General features: G+C 40.8%; 1 protein-coding gene across 4 annotated transcripts in view; it reads right to left on the reverse strand.

The window, feature by feature from the left end:
• Positions 1-22712, reverse strand: part of LRBA (LPS responsive beige-like anchor protein) — a 633639-nt gene that overhangs the window by 118195 nt on the left and 492732 nt on the right. For all 4 annotated transcript variants that reach the window (XM_040967344.1, XM_040967342.1, XM_040967341.1 and 1 more), the window contains one exon: positions 15216-15368. In XM_040967344.1, coding sequence (XP_040823278.1) covers positions 15216-15368 — 153 coding nt within the window. The remainder of the gene's footprint in view (positions 1-15215; positions 15369-22712) is intronic.

Consider the following 22712-nt stretch of genomic DNA (forward strand, 5'->3'; position numbering starts at 1 on the left):
CCAGATGAATCTCCCGGCTCCTGGCTTCAGCTTGGCCTACCCCAGGCCATTGAGGTCATCTGTGGAGTGAGTCAGCAGGTTGAAGGCCTCTCTCCCACTCTCTCTTTTTTTTCCATGTCTCTTAATTTCTCCAACTCTTTCAAATAAATAATCTTTTTTAAGTTGTCATATTACATGACATTCTGGTTAGTAACTCACCTGATATTCTGATATTTCAGCTTATACTATAAGATTTATTTCTTACCACATAAATTTTATTTTAAAAATTATTAATTATATTTATTTTTGATAATTTTTACATAGTTGATTAGGGTCAAGGGCGACAGGAAGGTAGGTGAGATTACCATTTCCACATTCTATTTTTCCTTTCAGTATCTAGGGAAAGGAGGTGGACAAGGACAGAAGCCTCCCAAATGCCTCTGTACCCTGGGATGGTGGACAGCCATCTGACACCACCCCAGGTCCCCGATGTGGGGCATGCTCTGAGGGTCCTGCTCATGAGGTAGTTTGATAGTTCAGCAGTTCTGAATTACTATTGATCTTGCCACTCCAAGCACGATGAAATCTCTCCAGAATCCACTGGCTGACATAGTCCACCCTAGAGTCTCCATTTGCCCAGATATTCACTGCCAACAACTGGTTGTGGCAGTTGATCAATTTGTTCTGTCCTCTGTCCTCTGTTATGGTACCAGGTATCCTCTGCAGACTCCAACGTACTGCCACATCCTCCATGTGCACCTGGATATGCTGTCCACCGCTCTGTCTGAGCCACCAAGAAGGCCCAACTCTGACACATGTACTCCATGGTCAGACCCTTGCAATTTTCTCTGTGGTTGGGGTTCTGAGTCCAGCAATTCAGTTGGGAAGATCCCCAGAGAAACTTCATCTAAGGTGATCCCAGACCTGATTCTTGTGTATGCTTGCCTATACAGGGTCCAGCACAATCCACTGCCCATATCTGCTTATACACATGCACAGGGCTGCAATTGCTGGGCCAGCGTTGTCTTTTACACAAACCAGTGAGTTTTGCAGCACAGCCCAATCCTACCTACCACACACTTGGCCTTCATGTAAACCAGTGGGAGCTATAGCCTAGTCAGAGTGACCCACAATAACCCCACCAGGCCCACCCCCTGCTTTGGTTCCTTTGCTTGCCAGCATGTACAACAGACTGGTCCAGTCTGTCCCACATCCCATTCAGTTCTCACGCATATCAATGGGCACATATCAATGAAGCCTAGTTCAATCCAACTAGCCCCACTATCTAGCCCACACACCTACTGGCAGATGTCACTCTCTGTCTAGCCATGCCTGTCCCAGTCCTGGTTCTCATGCTCACCAGTCTAGTGGCAACCCAAGAGGGAGGTGCCCACTGTTCCTCTAATGAGTCCACTCCCACTCCTGGATCTTGCACTTTCCAGGTGGTTCTGCAGTTTGGCTTGACAGAATTTGCCCCCTATACCAGCAACTGCCAGCTGATGCTGTGACAAAGCCCAACCAATCCACACTCACTCTGACTTATGCATGCACCAGTAGGAACAGAAACCCAGCTTGGCTTTCCCCTGATCCAGCTCACATGCAGGTAAACAGGTGTTGTTGCCCTGCCCTGCTTGGTCTGCCCCTATCCCAACTCACGCTCTCCAATGGGAGTGGTGGTCTAGCAATGGAGCCTTCCACAGCTCCACTACCAGCTCTGCCCCCTGCCTTCTTAGTCTCACATGTGCTGGCTGGGTGCTGTGGCCCAGTCTGGCATGGCCAGGCGGTGCTGTAGCCTGGCTGGGCTTGGCCCACCATCAATTCCAGCTCACTGTGGTAGGGGTTACAGTCTAGTCCAGCCCATCCGGGCCCCAGTCCGGGCCCTCACGTGAACTGGCTTGTGTTATGGCCCAACCCGGCCCAACCCACACTCCATTCTGGGTGCTCAGATTTGCCAGTGGGTGATATAAACTGGCCCAGCTTGATTCACCCCGGACCTGGGCCAAATGTATGCTGGTGGGTACCATTCCCTGGTCTGGTCTGGCCTGCTCCTATCATGGTTCTTGAGCTCACCTGCAGAGACTATGTTCCAACAGAGGAGTTGTCCTAGCTCCTCCATCATAACCTCTCCCAATGCCAGATCTTGCACCCATCGGTGGGTTCATGAACCAGCCCTACTTAGCATAATTTTTAAAAAGTGCCAACAAGGTTAGTCTGTGGTGAGTGCGTACTTCCTGGGTTGCATAGAACTGCCTTCTTGTGGTGTCCTCTCCTGGTATGGAAGCACAAGGAATGTGTGCCCTGATGCATGTGCACAGCATACTGACAGCTCTTCTATATGAGCCACTGATCTCACTAGGGGCCTTCTCCCACAGGACCTTAGTTAAACCTAACACTGTTCAATGCTATCTCTCTAAAAACCTTATTATTGGCGATGAAAGTTTCAGCAAATGAATTGAATTATTGGAGAATACTGTAGATGGCAAACTTGTTCTTTGAGATCCAGCTCAAGCATCTATTAAATATCTTCATTCACTGAACAAAGTTACTTACTTTGTTATCCACACTCTAACTTATCAGTCTGTGATAGAATGAATTCCTACAGGGTAGAAATTCTGTCATATCCATCTTTGTAACTTCCCAGAATTGGGCACAGTGTTCTGCAAGCAACAGGTACCAACAGATATTTGTTGAATGAAACATTGAGCTTTTAGAAACAGTGAAAGAAATATGCTGACTTTTAATTGCTTTTTCTCTACTTACAAGTAATGCATTATAATAGCATGTTCCTTTCCCACCTCTACAAATCCAGACAACAGATTTACAATTTCTTTCTTTATGATATCATTAATCTTAAGTTGTCTATAACCCTAGTTTCTTTGGAGATAGAATGCAGTCTTCTCGGCCAGTACGAGATTACAAACATTTCATTCGTGAAATACACAAGTCTACATAAAGACGAGGCTGAACACATTTCCAGAGGAGCAATGAATAACTTCAGATGCCCTGTGAGACTCGGCTACTGAACTTGCCTATTAATTTTCATTACTGAATATATTTCCTCATCAAAAAGGGTTCCCAATCATTGTTCTATGTTCCTGAGGTAGGTAAGGTTTAATCTTCTTTTACATAACCATTCTCTTGCCTTAGTGGCGCTGTGATCACTCGGGGTTACACCTATTCTAAATCTGTCATAATCCTTAAAACCTACCAGTCTTTTTTTTTTTTTTTTTTTTGGATATGATCATCCACTTACTAAGAAAAGTTTAAATAACTCAACCATGGTCAAAAAGTGAGCTAACACTGAAGCTCTGGGACTAATCTCCAATTATTCTGAGCCTGGGAGTATTCGCATTCATGCATGCTCAGGCTTTTATCACTGAATTGCATACAGTTACTAAGAGGGTTGACATGAAAGTTTAATACATATAATAAGCAAGTTAATTACATATGTTGATAACACTGCTCATGTTTACTTGAATTACAGCTGTATGTCTATTAATGAATATTCCCCAAAACCACCTAAATTTCAAGTCTCCATGGACAAGTAAGATAGCAGAAGTAAGCCTAACGGGCAGAAAGTACACTAAGTGGTAGGGTAAAAGCAGTCATGAAAGAAATGAAAATAAAATCAGGGTTTTCAAATAAAGATTCATTTGTATATTTGAAAAGCAGAGTTAGCGTGTGTGTGTGTGTGTATGAGAGAGACAGAGAGAGACAGAGAGACATCCTCCATCCGTGATTTGCTCCTCAGAAGGCCACAAAGGCCAAAGCTGGGCAAGGCTGAAGCCAGGAGCCAGGAGCTTTCTCCAGCTCTGCCCTGTGGCTGCGGGGCCCACCATCTGCCGCTTTCCCAGGCACCTTAGCAGGGAGCTAGATTGAAAGTAGAGCAGCTGGGAGGTGAACCAGCGCCCATATGGAACGCTGTGGCTGCAGACAGCAGCTTCCACTATTATGTTACAGTGCCAGGCCCAGTTCCTTCATTTTCTAATAATAATTCTAAAATAAAGAATGAAATGATTCAAGCAGAACATTAAAAAAAAAAAAGTCATGCAAGAAAAGCACATGGCAAATTTTTTTTTTGTGGGGGGGAGTCATTTTCCGGTTTACTACACTGAAGGAAATTTGCCAGTATACACAAAATTCCTTGCTGGAAAAAAAAAAAAAAAAGAAAAAAGAAAATGTTGGAGCCATACCAGTTACCAGCAATTCCAACAGACATAAATACCACGGTAAGCAGTCGTTAACCGGGTAACCCTGTGCAGAGCTGCAGTAAAGCATCCAGAGGCACAGCGAATCCCACGGAGGAGACGCTGCTTTCCAGACAGCCTGCTGCCGCAGGTGACATGGCCTGGCGCCGAGGAGAACAGGGAGGGTGCCTAGCAGCTCCTCCCAGCCCTGGCGACAGCCACCAAAAGCAAGGGCAGGGCAGGGGGAACTGGCTCAGCAACGGCTCCTCTGCAAACTCAACTTCCTATTGCACACTGTGTGTGAGTCGGTAACTCTCACTTCTCTCCAGCCGTCATCATTAGCTCCTGGCAGAAATGATGGCTTCCAGCTGGAACTGGCAGCACGCTCGTGCGATAATTTACACAAAGATTAAAAATGAAAACGGAACATGTAACTTTCTAGCCTTACTGCTCTCTTATAAGAAGTATCTTCTACCTCTGCCTTGTCTCTTATCCTTTTTTTTTTTTTAAACTTCTGACCTCCAGAGAAACTTAACTGCTCTGGAGAGCATTAAGTCAACACTATTGGTATGGTTTATTTCCTCTTCTGGAAGGTGGTCCATGAAAATGCTTCAAAAATTTAAAGAATGAAATTAAGAAATCGAAAAAACTGCTTGGAAATGTACTAGATTGGCCATCTAGAAAATAACAACGCAAGCAACAAATTTGTAATATCCCATTTCTAGTCACAATGACCTTGATGAATTGTTATAGAAGTGTGATGCTGTGAACATGCTCAGGATGGTTAGGTCAAGTGTGCAGAAAGACCTGACAGGAGGGGTAGGTCAACATAGAGACGGGGAAGAACAGAAACCAAGCACTGGGCAGATCTTCCTCAGCAGGCCCCAATGAACAGGTCCTGCACTGGGTAGGTACAACTTTTCTGATGTAGGTGGTAGGCCCTGTATCCCTATACTAGAAACACAGACTTCAGGCCAACCACGCTACTACAATGCTTTGATGTTCACACCATTCCAAGGGAACAGACCTTGACTGTGGAGTTGTCTCGGGATGCCCAGAACCCAGCAGTATTCAATGAATTAAGATTATCCAACTCTCCCCTTCATCCTGAAGAGACTTTTGGCTTATACTTGGATTGCCTTGCACTTTGGTTTAAAAAGGTGCTGGTCAGAAAATAGAATTTATTTGGTTTCCTTAGCAGTTAAATTTTTTCATGATAAATCATTTTGCTTTATCTGCTGTCATTTGCAAGTTTGCTTCATGCAATAATCAAAGAGTCATACAAATATTAACAGAAATAACAAGTAAGAAGCTGGTGTTTAAAAGCTATCGCTATCAGGGTCGGCACAGTGGGGTAGCCCTGATGGTGCAGGTTTTACCTGCAGCACTGGCATTCCACACAGGTGTTACTTCATGTTCTGGCTGCTCCAATTCCCATCCAGCACTTTAATAACACACCTGGGGAAGCAGCAGAGGGTGGCTCAAATCCTTGTGCCCCTTAGCCCATGAAAGAGACCTCAAAGAGGCTTCTGGCTCCTGGCCTTGGATTGGCTCGGCTCCAGCCATTGTGGCTATTTGGGAGGTGAACCAGCATATGGAAGATGTCTCTCTGCCTTTCCTGTCTCTGCAAGCTATGCCCTTCAAATGAAGATATATAAATCTTCTTAACAAGCTGCCATTATCAGAATGCCTTTTATGCTTTTCTGACTCTTACTGACTTTATGTTTGCACCTCTTTTTCTCTTACATTAAAAAAATTTTGATCTGAGGGTGGGCATTGGGTAGCAAGTGGAAGCCTCACCTGCGACATCATCACCCCATACAGGCACTGGGTTGAGTCCTTGCTCCTCCACCTCTGATTCAGCTCCCTGCTAACGTGCCCCGAAATGCAGGAAAAAACCCCTGAGTGTGGGCCCCGACACCCACATGGGAGACCCAGACAGGAAGCTCCTGACTCCTAGCTTCAGTCTGGCTAGGCTTGGCCATGGTGGCCATTTGGGGAGTGAACCAAAAGATCAGGGAGATCTTCTTGCCCTGAACTCTGTCTTTCAAATAAATAAAATAAATCTTACAAAAAAATTTGACAAGATCTATATCCCTATTCTCCAAATAAACACACACAAACACTAAAAAAAAAAAAAAAAAAAAAAAAACTTGATCTGGAAGATGTTAATAATTGCTTCTTTGCTTACTCTATTAAATACTCATAATAACTTCAGTGAATTATAGCAGTATTACCTAAAAAGAAGACAAGTAAAAAGTGTTTGGGATTTCTCCTGATTCTTTGATCTTAGAATATAAGCAGAGGGGCTGGCATAACGGTTTAACGGGCTGATCCTTCACCTCCAAGTGCTGGCATCTCATGTGGGTGTTGGTTCATGTCCCAGCTATTCCATTTCCTGCTTATGGCCGTGGGATCCTGCACCTGTGTGGGAGACCCAGAAGAGGCTTCTGGCTCCTGGCTTTGGATGGAATCAGCTCCGGCTGTTACAGACATCCAAGGAGTACAGATGCAAGAGCTTTCTCTCTGTCTCTCCTTTTTTTCTGTAAAATCTGCCTTTCCATTGAAAATAAGTAAATCTTTAAAAATAAAAGAATACAGGAACAGTCTAAATACCACATTTGTTATTTTAGGGATGTACTTATTTCAAAGGGAGAGTTACAGACAGATATCTTCATCTGATGGCTCACTCTCCAGCTGACTGCAAAGGCTGGGGCTGAACTGGACTGCATCCCAGAGTCAGGAGCTCCAGCTGGGTCTCCCCCATGCTGGCAGGGGCCCAAGCACTTGGGTCACTGTTGCTGCATTTCCCAGGCTTTTAGCTGGGGGCTGGAATAGAAGAGAAGTAGCCAGGATACAAACCAGTGCCCATATGGGATACAGGTATTGCAGGCAGTGGCTTTATCCTACTGTACCACAATATCAGTCCCCAAATATTCAAGTTTCAAAGTCAAAACCATAAAAGAAAATACAGTCCATTCATGAATATGTCATTTCGTATTTCAACCAATGCATCTTTGACAAAAACTCTCTGAAGCCTGACTACGGTTAGGTATGGTAGTGTGGTACATTAAGCTGCCTCTTGGGACACCCACATATCATAGCTCTAGTTCCAACTATTTCTCTTCTGATCCAGCTTCCTGCAAGTGTGGCTGAGAAGCAGCAGGTGATGGCTCAAGTCCACAGGTTCCTGCTACTCAGATACGAGTCCCGAATGGAATTCTGAGCTCCTGACTGATTTGTTCCAGACTTGGCTGGTGTGGGCTTTTAGAGACAGAAATAGTGGATGGAACATTTCTCTCTCTGTCTCTGTATCTCTGTACCTCCCTTTCCCAGCCTGCCTTTCAACTAACTAAATATATGCCATCACCACTACCTAAAAATGAAGGTCGGCCAAAGGATAAATTAGATGGGTAACTCTGGTAGATGATGCCAAACGTCCGTTCACCGGGAACACGCATTCCCACCAATAACAGAGATAAATGTCTCTTCTCATACTTTCACTAGCGTAACACCTTTTATGAACTTTTGGAAGAACAGGAGGTTTCAGTTTCATGCTTTTAGTAGTGAAGTGTTTTGGAAACATTTTGGACACTGACATCTCTTCTTGTGTGATTTGGTGCTCATGTTTCTATCAGACTGTTATTTCATTTTTAGAAGCCTCTCAGAAATTTTAGTTTTAAATTATGAATATTTTATTCACTTTGTCAATTTGTTTTTTTTTTCTTTTGGTATATTTAGCCATATGCAAGTTAGCTATTTTTATATAAGCAAATTGATAAGCCTTTTCTTTAACTACTTTTGGATTTTAAACCACATTTAGGAAACTTTTTCTCATTCTGAACTTTTGCAAAATTCACTACAGTAGTCAAATTGCATATCAGAGCATCTGGCTTTGAGCCCCAGTTCTAGCTCCTGATTCCACTCAGTTCCACCAATTCACACTCTGGAGACAGTGGTGATGGCTCAAGTCATAGGTTGGTACCAGGCTCAAGGGGGACATGGATTGATTCCCTGGCCCCAAGCATCAGTATGAACCAGCCCCAGCCATGACAGGCATTTGAGAAGTGAGCCAGTGCATGGGAGCTCTCTCCCTCTCTAGTCTCCCCTTCTATGCTTCTCAAATGAAAAATAAAACAAAGTGTCACTTATGTGTTCTTCTAACATTTATTCAATAAGTACGTGAATGATTCCTTGTGTATTACTTATTAACTGCATCTCAGGGAATGTTGATGTAGACTGTGCTTCCTATGTACTGCACTTTAAAAAGGAGAGGATGCAGTTTACACCTGAAAACAGATTCTGCGTTTAAAAAAAAACAGTAAAGAAAGCCCACTGGGTAAGGAGGGGAATTACCTATGGATCACTAGTACATAAAAACAGATGGAGAATGGACCATAGGAAGGTCGCAGAACGATGCAGGCATTGCCGATTTTTGAGAGATTTCAAGGATGGTGAGACTTTATAGACAAAAAGTTTACAAAGTTTTATATTACCTTCCAGCTTGAGGGGACAGTGTTAAGATGAATTGGGTTATAAACTCAAGATACAGTTGGGTGAAGAAAGGAAGAAGGGAGGCTCACACTGTAATGAGTGCAAATAGCACATGGCAAGTTCTGTGGGAAGAAAGACATGGGGAACGAGCCCAGAAGCTAGACACACAATCCTTGTAGATTCTTGCAGTAGGAAAAGGAGGACATTTTCCAACACACCTCCAGCATGATCACTGATGCAAAAGGCCACAGGGAAGGGTAAACACTAAAGAAATCCTAAGTTTCAATTCTATGGGTAAGATGTCCATAGGCAGGGTTTTTCGACTATATTTTCAAGAAAGTAGACTTCAGGCCTCAGGAGTTCTCCAACTCAAAGAAGTTGATGGCTGTGAGGAAAATAAGTGTGAAGCTTCCAGAATGGGAGCGCCTGGCTCTCCCTCCTGCTTTTAACCATGCCACATACCCATTATAACCCTGACAGAGAAAAGGGACAGCTGACAGAGCAGACAACTCTGAATGCTGGTATAAAAGCTAGGACAAAGTGGAGGAACGTGGATCATTTTAGTGCAGGAACAAAAAGCTCCACATGTCTGAGTGACTTATCAAAGCACTGCGGATACACAGAAACACTCAACCACAAGTAATCCAGAAAAGGCAGACTCAGTTCAGGAGTCTCCGCTTTTAGTCACTCAGTGGCACAGTTTTTCATGGAGCTGTAATTTGTTGTTGATGCTGTTGTTGTGGCTGTTGTAACTCATACCAGTTGTTGACCTGGTTTCATGGCTTCTCACTTATGGTAATGTATAGTCATGGAGTACTGGGGTCTATCATATACAGACGTGGGGGTATAATGGAACATGCATCCCTGCTTCCAGAAGAAAGATGGAATCCCAATGAAACTGTTGGACATGTGTAGACAATGGGATGCTGGACCGTCTGACATTGTCTGTACCAACATGTTGGGGTACACTTAAATAGAAGACTGATAGAGTTAAGATTTCTTGTGAAGGACTACACCATTATAATAAAATGGGGAAAATCTGTTGCGGGCGGGAGTTTGAGGGGAAATCCCCCAGTCTATACAAAATGTACCACATAATTCAAAATAAAAATATATTCAAAAAAAGAGGTAAAGAGAAATACAAGTATATTCCATAAAGAGATTTTTAGCGGCAGGTGTTGTGGCTTAACAGGCCAATCCTCTGCCTGCCAGTGTCAGCATCCTATGTGAGTGCTGTTTCGTGTCCCAGCTGCTTCATTTCAAATCCGACTCCCTGCTCATCTCCAGTCATTGCTGTCACTTGGGAAATGAACTAGCAGAAAACAAACCTCATCTCTCTCTCCTTCTCTCTATAACTCTGCTTTTCTTTTCTTTCTTTTGTTTAAAAATTTGTTTATTTATTTTTTTTAAAGATTTATTTTATTTTTATTGGAAAGGTGGATATACAGAGAGGAGAGACAGAGAGGAAGATCTTCCGTCCGATGATTCACTCCCCAAGCAGTCGCAACGGCTGGAGCTGAGCCAACCCGAAGCCAGGAGCCAGGAACCTCTTCCGGGCCTCCAAAGCGGGTACAGGGCCCCAAAGCTTTGGGCTGTCCTCGGCTGCTTTCTCAGGCCACAGGCAGGGAGCTGCATGGGAAGCGGGGCTGCCGGGATTAGAACTGGCGCCCATATGGGATCCCAGGCGTGCCAGGCGAGGACCTTAACCACTACACCATCGCGCCAGGCCCAATTTGTTTATTTTTATTGCAAAAGTAGATTTAAAGAGAAGAGACAGAGATAAAAATCTTCCATCCTGGGTCTGGCGCTGTAGCCTAGCAGTTAAATCCTTGCCTTGAATGCGCTGGGATCCAAGTGAGTGCTAGTTCTATTTACGGTGGCCCCACTTCCATCCAGCTCCCTGCTTGTGACCTGGGAAAGCAGTCGAGGATGGCCCAAAGCCTTGGGACCCTGCACCCGCGTGGGAGACCCACAAGAGGCTCTAGGCTCCTGGCTTTGGATCAGTTCAGCTCCGGCCACAGCGGCCATTTGGGAGTGATTCACTCGAAAGAAGATCTTCCTCTGTCTAGCCTCCTCCTCTGTATATTTGGCTTTGCAATAAAATAAAATAAATACTTAAAAAAAAGGTCTTCAACTTTTCAATCTCCAAGTGGCCTTAATAGCTGAAACAGAGTTGATATGAAGCCAGGAGCCAGAAGCTTCTTTGGCGTCTCCTGTGCAGGTGCAAGGTCCCAAGTTTTGGGCCATCCTCTAATGCTTTCCCAGGCTACAAGCAGGGAGCTGGATGGGAAGTGGAACAGTTGGGAGATGAACTGGTGTCCATATGGATTCTGGTAGTTAGAAAGTGAAAATTTAGCCATGAGGCCATTGCATTGAGCCCTGTAACTCTGCTTTTCAAATAAAAGCTAAATAAACCTTTTAAAAAACAGAAACGGTTTCACAATGCCATTTCCACAGACTCTTCCAACAGGGACTTAAGATCCTTAGCCTCAACTAAGCTGTCATCAAATGACAATCATAAATTTTCCACTCAAAGAAGAAAGTTAGGAAAGCCTAGAGTACTTCATACAGAGATACAAGAGCTATCAAAGTTTAACTCAAAGAGAATTTGTGAAGGAAGAAGCATTGGTGGAGACAACACTACAAACTATATGTCTTTTAATCTGCTCAGATATTTTCTGAAGCTAATAGGAAAAAAAAAGCCCAACACATGCATTTTGTCTTCTTTATCTCATGGTATAGACAAAACATGGAGAAAACACACAAAATCAAATGTGACTGTAAAGGGTAACCTCATGACAACCCGTCAATAGGATATTTTTTTTTCTAGACTCCTGTTACCTCCAGGTCTCAAGAAGTTTTGTTCTACCAAGTTATCAAAAGGAAGTAACCTCCAAAAGAGAGGGCTATCATGTCTCAGCCAGGGAGTCGAGCACGATGGGACCACAGATACATGCCCAGTTAACCACCTGCCCAATGACTGCTTTACTTGACTGTAACTTGGGTAAGTTACATATTCTTTGGGGGCAGGTGTCTGAGTCAGTTACTGGTTAGGACACTCATGTCCCATATCAACAGCATCAGGATTTGATGACCCCCCTTTGGCCTCTGATTCCAGCTGCCTGCCAATGCAGATCCCTAAAGTTAGCAGGTGATAGTTCAAGAAGCTGTATTCCTGCCACTCTCGTGGGGCAACTCGGAATGAGTTCCTGGCTCTCAGCTTTACCCTAGCAAGGTCCAGGTCTGGAAGTTGCAAGCATTTAGGGAGTTACTCAGAGAACAGAGTGCACCCTCTTGCACTCAATTAAATATATACATATATATTTATATATAATTATATATATATTCTTCAGCTAAAACAAAATGCTTCACATGGTCAGCTTTCAGAAACAGACCTTTCATTACTTATCACAGCATGTCTTTCTTTGTCTCTTACTCAGCTTGAAACATCAGAGGCAATATAATATAGCTCCACAATGTTGACATTATATCATAAGAGATAAATGATGAGCACTCTGAATTAATACACTTTTATATTATTTTAAAATAGGAAAATCTGTTTCTCATTTATATTTCTAAAGCGGTATTTAGAATAAAAATGGATTTTTTTTTCTGGCTCAGGTAATGCAGATCAATCTCAGGGATATGAGAAAAACAGCTTTATTTGACAGTGATTCCAACTGTTCACAACAAGAAAAAAAATATCATGAATTTGCCCAAAAGACCAGTTAAACTTAGGTGAGTTTTCCCTCTGCAGGATATTATCTTCTGTACATAAATCCATCATCTGACCGACTTACCAATCCTACATTTAGATCTCTCATTACTTACAGAAAGCTCTCAGGATGAAAATGGTTGGGTAAGATGATAGTCACAGTCCTCTAATACAAACAGGAAATGTAACATTGCTGGTTCACCAACAAAACCATGTTGTTAAAGCATCCTATTCCCCCTGAATTAATATTTGAGCAGCCAAATACTTAAAAAAGACATGCAGACCATCTTAAAATGAGTGTGTCAGTTAATTAATTCTGTGATCCCCTGCTTCCCACCGAGTATTGTATAATCTGTTATTATTCACTGTCCTATAGATCATCTGTTCTTGGTGCTGGTTTGTTCCAGGAAGAGAGACAGCTGCAACATTATATCCCTGTTCAACCTGAGGACCATCTGACTTTAATTGTAACACACAGCTTGATGTGGCTCTGGCTAGGAGAAGCCAAAGTATCGTCTGTAATAATCTGGAAAAGCAGAAACCTGCCAACAGAGGGCTGAAAACAGGGACTGGTGCTGTCTGGCTGCCTGACGGGCTGCAGGAAATATGATTAATGAGTAAGGTATAATGATATCAGGAACCCGATTAGCACCACAGAAAGGTCACAGATCAAAGTAGTATGCATTTCATGAGCTACAATCATTGCATAAAATCTGTGGACTGGAAGAAGTAAACCAAAAAGGGGAGGGCATAAAGCCCTGATGTGATAACATGCTAATAGAGACATAAAGCACCATTCAAACAACTTTGTCACTTACAGAAAGTTAACAGTAAGTTGTAAAATGCACCAATACATACTGGGAAAGCTTTGTGCATCACAGGGACATTGCAAGTATTTCAGCTCTCACGTTCGTTCATGTAGACACACACCTAAACTCAAGTTTTCATTCCTAATTGTGAATTTAAATGATCAGAAATGTAATTATTCAACTCTAAATTTTACTTCAATTTGATTTACAGAGAATTTTATGCAGTCCTGATTGGGAAGGTAAGATATTTGTAAGCCTAAGCTACAAAGACATCTGTGAAACTCTTCCCATCTTTCCCAGGAATCTCCAGGGGGGAAAAAAACCATTAAGTAAACATAATAATGTTATAGTAAATGTGCAGCTAATATTAATAATACTATTTCCTTACAATTTCACAATCATGTCTATGGTTTGAGCCCAGGCAGCCAAAACCCACATTTGACTGGAAGCTAGAAAGTGGCGACCTTGTTTTTCTGGGTGCTCTTGGGAAACCCGCACCCAACAGGCTGGGACTCCTCTGAGAAGGCATGGGGACAGGAGAAGTACAACCAGAATACCTGGCCCAGCTCTCCTGTCCGAACACTGCTGAAAAACTATATAAACAGGATTTATTCTCATTTTTCTGCCTCTCAGCTCTCAAAATGACATAAATGTACCAACCTCTTTGTACTTGAATAATTCAAATTAGGATAATGATGATTGAAGAGCTGGTTCCCCTGGGATTGAACATCGTAAATAATATTTGAGAAAGGGTGCTTCAAGCATTGAAATATCAAAGCACCATTTAATTATTTTTCTTAAAAAAAAAAAGGAAACAACCCCTCAAGAACAGGGATGATACTCTATTCTTCTCACATACTATAAATATTACCTTTATGTTGATCTACTATTTAGCACAAACCTTTTTCAAATGGTGGTTCAAAAAACAACACCACAAAGCTAAAAGACGACCAGAGATGACATAAAAAAATATCTGTTAGACAAAGAACCTTTATGGAGGATAAATAAAGATCTCTTACAATTTCAACTAAAAAGATGAAACAACTCAGTCTAAAAATAGGTGGAAGATTTGAGTAAAGAACATAGATGATTGGCAAGCAAGTCCGTGAGACAACGGCCCTTTCTGGACAAGAGAAATAAACACTTGGAAAGGCATACGATTCTAGTGTCACTTACAACTTCCCCTTATCATTTCAATGACACTGGTCACTAGGGTACTGTGACTTCAACTGAGAACAGGGTAGGTGCTACTGACCAAAGCAGGCAAGAATAATATCAGTCTTGGCAGATACAGAAAAGCCACAGCTTTACTGGAGGGCATAAAAATGGCACAGTGAAAGCATGCTGTCACATGATACAGGTTCCCACTCCTAAAGGAGAAATGAACATGGATGGCCACACTGACACATACCTGCAAATAACTGTCTGCAAACTGGTAGATTTTAAATAATGAGAGTAAAATTCCCTTATTCCAACCTTTTTTGAAGTAAAAATGAAAATTGTATTTTTCTCTCACAAAATTAATTCAGAGCCCAAGCAATACGGGATGCTAGAGAGCTCTGTAAGCACAGTAATTACTATCAGCTTTTAAAGTTTCATAATCTAAAACAGTAAATGAAAACTTCTCTTCAAAAGATCGACACATACAGGACACAAAAATCTTATCTCTTTTACTGAAATGTGTGACTTTCGCCTTCGAACCTGGGACATAAAATTATGCTCCATTCTGGGTGGGAGAAAACCACATTTGGAAAAACATACAATTCTAGCTTCACCGAGAACTTTTCCTTATCATTTCAATCGTCATATATAACATGAAACTCACCTGAATTCTGCATCAAAGAAAAAAGTAAGAGGAATCACTATACGTTTCCATTGAATAAAGTTTTATCAAAGCACATGTAGCAACTCGTTAACTATTATGTCACGTTCAGTCATCTTAGTTCAGCACAACGAGGGCTAATGATTATGAACCAACACATGAAAGATGCTTAGAGAACAGCCTCAATTCAGAGATGATCACTCTCTTACCAGTCGGTTTATGCGGACAAATTCTTCAGAGGTTTTGGCCCAGGGAGGAAGTTCAACATCAGACACTACTGTTCCATCATCCATCACTCCGAGATTGTAGTTATTGAAGTTGACAAACATCTCAGGAAGATAGTAAAATTCAGGAATCAACTCCTATAGAAAAAGAAAAGATAATATTATAAACCGAAGGACATCAGCTAGAGATGCATAACAGAGTTTGATTATTCACGGTTGTGCAGAACAAAACAAACACAGGAAACATTTTTTCCATCATCGGATTGTATCCTAGAGCTGTCACAAAGTTTCTAGTCAAGTAGGCAGAACTATCCAATCACCTCTAAGTAATATCTTATTCGTATCAATAAAATCCATAGGCTTTTTTCTGTTTTCAGGATACAACTCCTACACTCAAAAATATTAAGTACCCATATTTGAGTAATAATTGAGATTTCACAAGATTTAAACAGAGATCACCAGGCTGTCACAACATCTAAATTTTCTACATGAAAGATAAAGAAGTGTTGCCAGAAATCCCACCCATGTTTATAACACAAGCATTAAAATGGCACGTCTTCGGACCCTTCATTAACCAGGAAGATGGGTTCAGTGTATTTCCTATTATTTGGCAGCATATTTTATTCCCCTCACATTTCAAAGCATTTTCAGTTTTAAGATACTTAACCCTATTGAAAGACCACAATTAATAGTCTAGAAGATGACCTGCAGAAAGAGACTAAATTAAAAATATGTCTTGAGTAATGACACTTTAAAGATACTTCAATTGAACATTTAATAAGCAGAAAAACATAGTCGGTAAAGCTTTTGTGTGCAATCAACCCCATATATAAGTATTTCAGAGGCCCTGTAGATTAGACTTGAAATCCAGTCTTGACATGGGTCAGTGGCTCAGTGGTCTTTCAGATACCCCCTCAGGGCCAACCTTGGCAGGCCTGGCTTTCTGAAAAGTGGAGTAAAATAGGAAGGTCATCAGATTTTGGACAAGGTCAGTATGAACTTGCCAGAGCAGAGAAAAAAGATCCAGCAGGAATTAAGCTATTATCACTTCCATCATCCATGTGAAATCTTGCTTGACTGTGAATTGTACATCTTTTGTTTACAATCACAATAATTAGCTAAGCAGAGGAGAAATGAGCTTGCCCTCCAAGTGCCTGACAAACACCTGATCATCAGACTTTTTTTAAGAAAAATATTTACACTCCACACATTTTTTAAAAGAACACTGTGTAAAAGTTTAAGCATAAATGAAATTAGGCGATGATCACGCAAACATTTAAGACTCTTATCTTAAAAAAAAGAATTTAAGTTGAATGAACAAAAGGAAGACCTTGAGACAAGCTGTATGTTATGCAGGAAAAAGCTACATCCTATTTGTATGAGCTACTATTTATTGCATCCTCTAAGTTAAGTGCTAAGCTAAATGTTTAAAAAACATCATTATATTTAATCGTTAAACAACTTTACAAGGTTCAAATTTTATTTGAAAATGAATTAAGGCTTGAAAAAAGTTATATAACTGCCCAAGGTTATAGCGCTAATACATTTAAGATCTGGAACCTGTACCAAGACTTGTTCAACTTTAAAGCCTGTGTCTTTAATCCTTAAATAAGCTTGGTTCTCCTATATAAAGTACTAAGCATTTTAAATATATTTTAACACGCATTCGAAGTGATTCAAAAAGTAAACAGCATAAACATCTAGATCTCTCATAAGAAAACTGGCTCTCCTAAAATATGTAACTTACAGTATGTATATTTAGTAATTACTGTATGAACAAAGAATACAAAAAGGTAACACTGAAGTGAACTATCCTTTTGTTTACTTCAATAAGAAATCATTTTATAGCATTTCTAACACTATTTTGCTGAAGTGTGCATTGAATACATCCCTGACTCTGTAGACTACGTCTTACTTTCTGTCCATAATATCTGTGCCACTGACGAGGAATGTTGCCACTCCCAGGTTTTATTTACATCCCTTTCTTGTTCACTGAAAATAAAAGGTAGCATTTGCTTTAATTAAACGCTAATTATTTTGATTTCAGTAATACCCAACCCAGTTCTTCCACACTCCCAACTCAATTCCTGTGTTGAGAGAGAGAGCATTAACTTTCTTTGCATGTTAGGCTTACTATTGCCCCTGTACAATAATTCTCACAGATCCAAAACAACCAGAAGGGCTGAATGTTAGTGCTAGGGTTTTTCTTCAGTTTTAAAATGCAGGAGTTACTTTATTTAAATAATAAAAATATACAAAAAAACAAGCACGCTTTATCAAGATCAATTCGGGAATGCTAAATGGAATGATTGAAACTTCACAGTTATTCTCATAAAAATAGTCTTCAGCCTTTCTTAAGTAAACCACCTAACTACTATGATTTGTATATTTTTCTCCATCTTCCACATCTGTCACTTTTGCCAGGTTACTAGCAAATTGACAGAAACACACTGAATTAACATAAAAATGCTCTGCACTGGTTCTTTGGTAAATTCTAGACTCAACAGAAATGCATTTTATACCTGGCTCTGTTTATTTAAACATATAATTTATGATGTCAGTTATATTAGTACTATAATATTGATAATTTTCACTTAATGTAAATTTATTTAACTTAAATAAAAAATGAAGCAAAATACCTATAATAGAAAAAATTTAATAATGGGCATGAAGAAAAAAATTTTAAAATTTTAAGTTTGTTACTGAACCACATTAAAATTTTGTAATTATAATTTGCATCATTCTGGGAGGAGACAACAACTATTTCCAGTTTACTGCCATTAATTTAACTTGTAATTTCCAGGAAATACATTCTATTAAAATGCACAATGACATTAACAATATTTCAAGATGAACAATGTAAACTTAAGTAATTAAAAAATAAACACAGTACTGCCCCTTCAATTTTGAGGGTAGCCGTAGTCCTCAAGAACGTTTGCCCAAGAGCCCTCTGGGAGGCATCTTTCTTGTAGGAAAAATCTAAGCAAATAGAGATTATGCAAGATGTTGAGCTGAGGAGGAGAAGGGATCAAAAGACAAGCATTTTTAGGGCCACGTGTTTGACCTAGTGGTTAGGCCACCACCTGGGTCATCAGCATCTCCTATCAGAGGGCCTGAGCTCAATTCCAGTTTCCTTCCAGTGTGCCCCAAGGGATACAACTGTCCCCAGATCCCAGACCCGGGTGGAGCTGCCGGCTCCCTGATCCGGCTGCTGCCTTTTGGGAACGTTCAGGGCATGGAGATTCCCCTCTGGCCCTCTGTGTTTCAAATAAACAAAAACATTTTTAAAGTTAATATTTTTAAACAGACTGAAGCTAAAGAGGTGTCAGATTGTCCCTGTGACTAATGAGGCAAGTTTCTAAATATCTATAGTCAGTTTCATTAAAAAAACAAAGTATTTCTTTTTCGTTTATTTTCAAAAGGAGAGGGACAGAAAGACACACACAGAGAGAAAGAGAAACATAAAGAGAAGGAGACTTATGCTCACTCTTCGAATGTCCACCACTGGCAGAGGCCAGATCAGAGTAAAGCTATGTGGACAGCTGGGACTCGGCCACCTGAGCCATCATCACTGCCTCCAAGACAGCTGATTAGCAGGAACCAGAACCTAAAGTAGAGATAGGACTTGAATTCAAGCACTGCAGCATGGAATGCAGGCCTCCCCACTGGTGTCCTCACCATAGCACCAAATGCCTGCCCTTTCTTCAGCCTTGGGGACAGGAGACAGGGGAGGGGAAGAGAATGGATGAGGGTGGAGGTTCAGCAGGATTGATACTGCTCATATCTGCTTAGGGATGAACCAGAAGAGCTCTCTCTCCTAGACCAGGCATCCCCGAGGGAACCCAGGGAATGAAGACAGGCTGGGTTGTAGTTCTTTTTCTTCCCCTTAGTGAGGGATCTTTCAGACAACAGTTAGCCCATGACACATGGTATCCCTATGCACAAAGCCACTCCATTACTATAGTAGAATGTAAATGTCACATTCTTATTAAAGCAATAAAGTAAGAAGCTCCTCTTAATTTATTATTTGATGCAAGCCCTAGGGGGCAATTTTTTAAAAATTAGCTTTTATTCTTTTTAAAATGTATTATTATTATTTTTTTATTATTTTGAAAGGCCGATTGACAGAGAGAAGAGAGAGAGAGAGAGAGACAGAGAGAGACAGAGACGAGAGAGATGTATTATCTGTTAATTCAGTCCCTAAATGACCGCAACAGGCAGAGCTGACATGATGATGCAAAGCCAGGATCTCCCATGAGGGTGTAGGGGCCCAAACACTTGAGCCATCTTCTGTTGCTTTCCTAGGACACATATTGGTAGCTGAGCCAGAAGTACTCTAGCCGGGATTCAAGCCAGCACCCATATGGAGTGCTGACACTGCAGGCTGAGGATTAGCCTGCCTCGTCACTGTGCTAGCCCCTATTGCTTACTCTTTATCAGGACCTAAGACAGAGAACTCAGAGCTTTATAAATTAGTCTGAAAGGATAAACGCACTAAGAGGAAAAAGGGCTGTAGAAACAAACTGCATTCCTAGAAGTTGAAAAGAGAAAATGTAATCTGAAAGTTGGGGCAGTTAAAGAAAACTTTAGGGGAAACCATGTAACAACATTGTGTTTCCCCAACACAGGGCTCATCAATCATTGCCTGTTTCTGTCTTCCTCTAAACTAAAGGACCTCTGAGACCCAGGACTCCATGCCTCTTGTTCACACACACCCCACACCCAGACAGGGAATGGGACACATATTAGACCTCAAATAGCGGGTTGAATGGTCGAAAAACGGAATTTAAACTGAAAGATAAATAACCAGGGAGGAAAGGTACGAGCATCCCAGACAAGAAGATACTTTAAGAAGACGTACAGACAGAACATGCATGCCTTTTGTTTGTACCAGTCAGTGAAGAGTAGCCTAATTATTCAGAGTAGCTGAGAGAGAAAGAGAGGTAAGTGGGGTCTAACTATAGAAAGCCTTGCAACCTAGGTCCCTCTCCGTGAGGGAAATTAAAAGAGACAGAGAGAGAGAGAGAGAGAGAGAGAGAGAGAGAGAGGACAGGAGTTTAGAATAAGACAAATATTTTGAACAAATTAGTTTTAACACAGATACTGTCAAGATTCCATAAAAAGCATAAGAGACATTGTAAAATAAACACAATTAAACTAGTAAAGGAGTGAGCGCATACACTTAAAACATTTAAAAATTCCAGTAAAGGGCCCAGCGCAATGGTGTAATGGCTAAAGTTCTCGCCTTGCACACACCAGGATCTCATATGGGCACCGGTTCTAATCCTGGTGGCCCCACTTCCCATCCAGCTCCCTGCTTGTGGCCTGGGAAGGCAGTCAAGGACAGCCCAAAGCTTTGGTACCCTGCACCCACGTGGGAGTCCCAGAGGAAGCTCCTGGCTCTTGGCTTCGGACTGGCTCAGCTCCAGCCATTGCGGCTGCTTGGCAAGTGAACCATAGGACAGAGGATCTTCCTCTCTGTGTTTCCTCCTTTCTGTATATCTGACTTTGCAATAAAAATTTTAAAAACCCTTAAAAAAAATCCTGGTAAAAATCAGTTGATGGCAGTCAAATGCCTTCTTAATATGAAATAAAACATGCTGAACTCAACTAAAATACACCCACTGGTAACAAATGAAATAATCATGTGTATAGACAGTCAAAATTTTGCTGTGGATGATGGCATGAAAACTAAACGATAAAATTCCATTTTTATCCTAAACGTATCTTTCTAAAATCTAAGTCTTCACATAATACAAGATACTACAGTTCAAAATTATCTCCTCTGACAGATGAAATTTAGTAACACAGTCAGAGATTATGTGCTTCTAATACTTTTAATGCACATTTACAAAGTGAGGTATGTTTTATATTCATCAGAGCAGAGCATTCAAGAGCTGGATAAAAAACACATGTTCAGCAATTCTTTAAACCATCAGTGGAAAATGATAAGTAAACAACACTGACAGAAGGCAGACATATTTACAATTCACATTTTCTTTTGGCTTGCTGACAATAGTTTTAATCTCTCTCCGTTAGCCCCTGGCAGATGGGTCTCAGAGGCAGGTAACATGGACAAAACGTAGTGTATCATCTCCTAAAATAAAAAATCTGAAAGGTTCAAGCAGAGGTTATAGCACAGTTCAGGATAAGCCTGGCACTTTGATCCCAAATCCCAACGCTCTCATGGCATAATGACAAGGATTGGTTGTGACCACACATATGCTTTAGTTTTCTTCATTAAGTTATGATCCCCACTGATATGCAGGCCTTGGCAGCCAGGCTGCACGGCTCTCCTTGTATTAGTCACCAGTGCTGTCCACTGAACTAAAACCACTGCTTCAACGCATTTGGGCAGACATGCCACATACTAACCTATTGAGTCAAAGAAATGAAATATTCAAACCCAAAGTGCAAAGATATTACACTTCAGAGGAAAAATGGAATATTTATTTTATTCCTACTAAAATATGAAAATTCTGACAACTCAAATGTAAGTATGATAAATAAGGCTGTTAGCTGAAAGTCCACAGATTTGGGAAGATGGATGGTAAAAAATAGGCAAAAGCAAATTTTTAACATTTCACCACTTGAAAAAGAACACATTTAAAAAAAAATGCATTCTTTAAAAAGTGTGTGTATTTTGGTACATGTTACCTTTCAAGTATTCATTTTGTCAGCCTGAAAATAATAAATCTTTAAAAAAAGAAAAACCATTGACGAGAAGTCAAGCATGCTAAATTACACTTAAAAGAATCATTCTTAAATGGCCTACATGTCCAAATTTTTCCAAATTGATGATTAGATTTAATTTCTCCTTATTTACTGTGTGATGTGTTATTTTTTTCCATTTTGTAAAAGAAAAAAATTATAATTACCTATAATTCTTCTAGACAAAGCCATAAATAATATGTGGTTTTAGATATTATGAAGCTATCACTCCAAATGTGTTTAAATAAGGAAAAACTGCGAATTACAAACCTGTAGGTAATAGATAATCCATTTCAGTATGATATTGTGGAAAGAATAACTGGTTTGGAGCCTACTCTACTTAAATGCCACATGTCCTTAAGTCAATTTCTTTTTTGTGACTTTTGCTCATCTCAATTCCCATCTCCTTAAACAAAGGGTTGTTGTGAGGCTCACATGAGAAAACACAGAATTATACGCACACTAGAAATTACTATTCTCATTACTGTGATTCCTGATAACAACATGCCGAGTTGCAGACTCAACTTGCCTATCTTAAAGCTAATGGGTCACTCATTGAAGTATAAAAGCATTCTGAGAGTTCATAAAATCTACTAGTAAAGATAAATACACCCACAAAAATATTTCAGAAAATGATTCCTCTTTACGACTGTTGTGTTTTTAAAACTCTCTGTGGCAAACCAGGTTCACGTGCTTCATTTTATGACAAATACCCTCAGTGCTTTACAGTTCTGTCCTGTTTCCAGCACACCTTTCACTTCATTGGGCTTT

Source organism: Ochotona curzoniae, unplaced genomic scaffold (assembly GCF_017591425.1).
Source record: "Ochotona curzoniae isolate NIBS_2020 unplaced genomic scaffold, NIBS_Ocur_1.0 scaffold_4506, whole genome shotgun sequence".
Lineage (NCBI taxonomy): Eukaryota > Metazoa > Chordata > Mammalia > Lagomorpha > Ochotonidae > Ochotona > Ochotona curzoniae.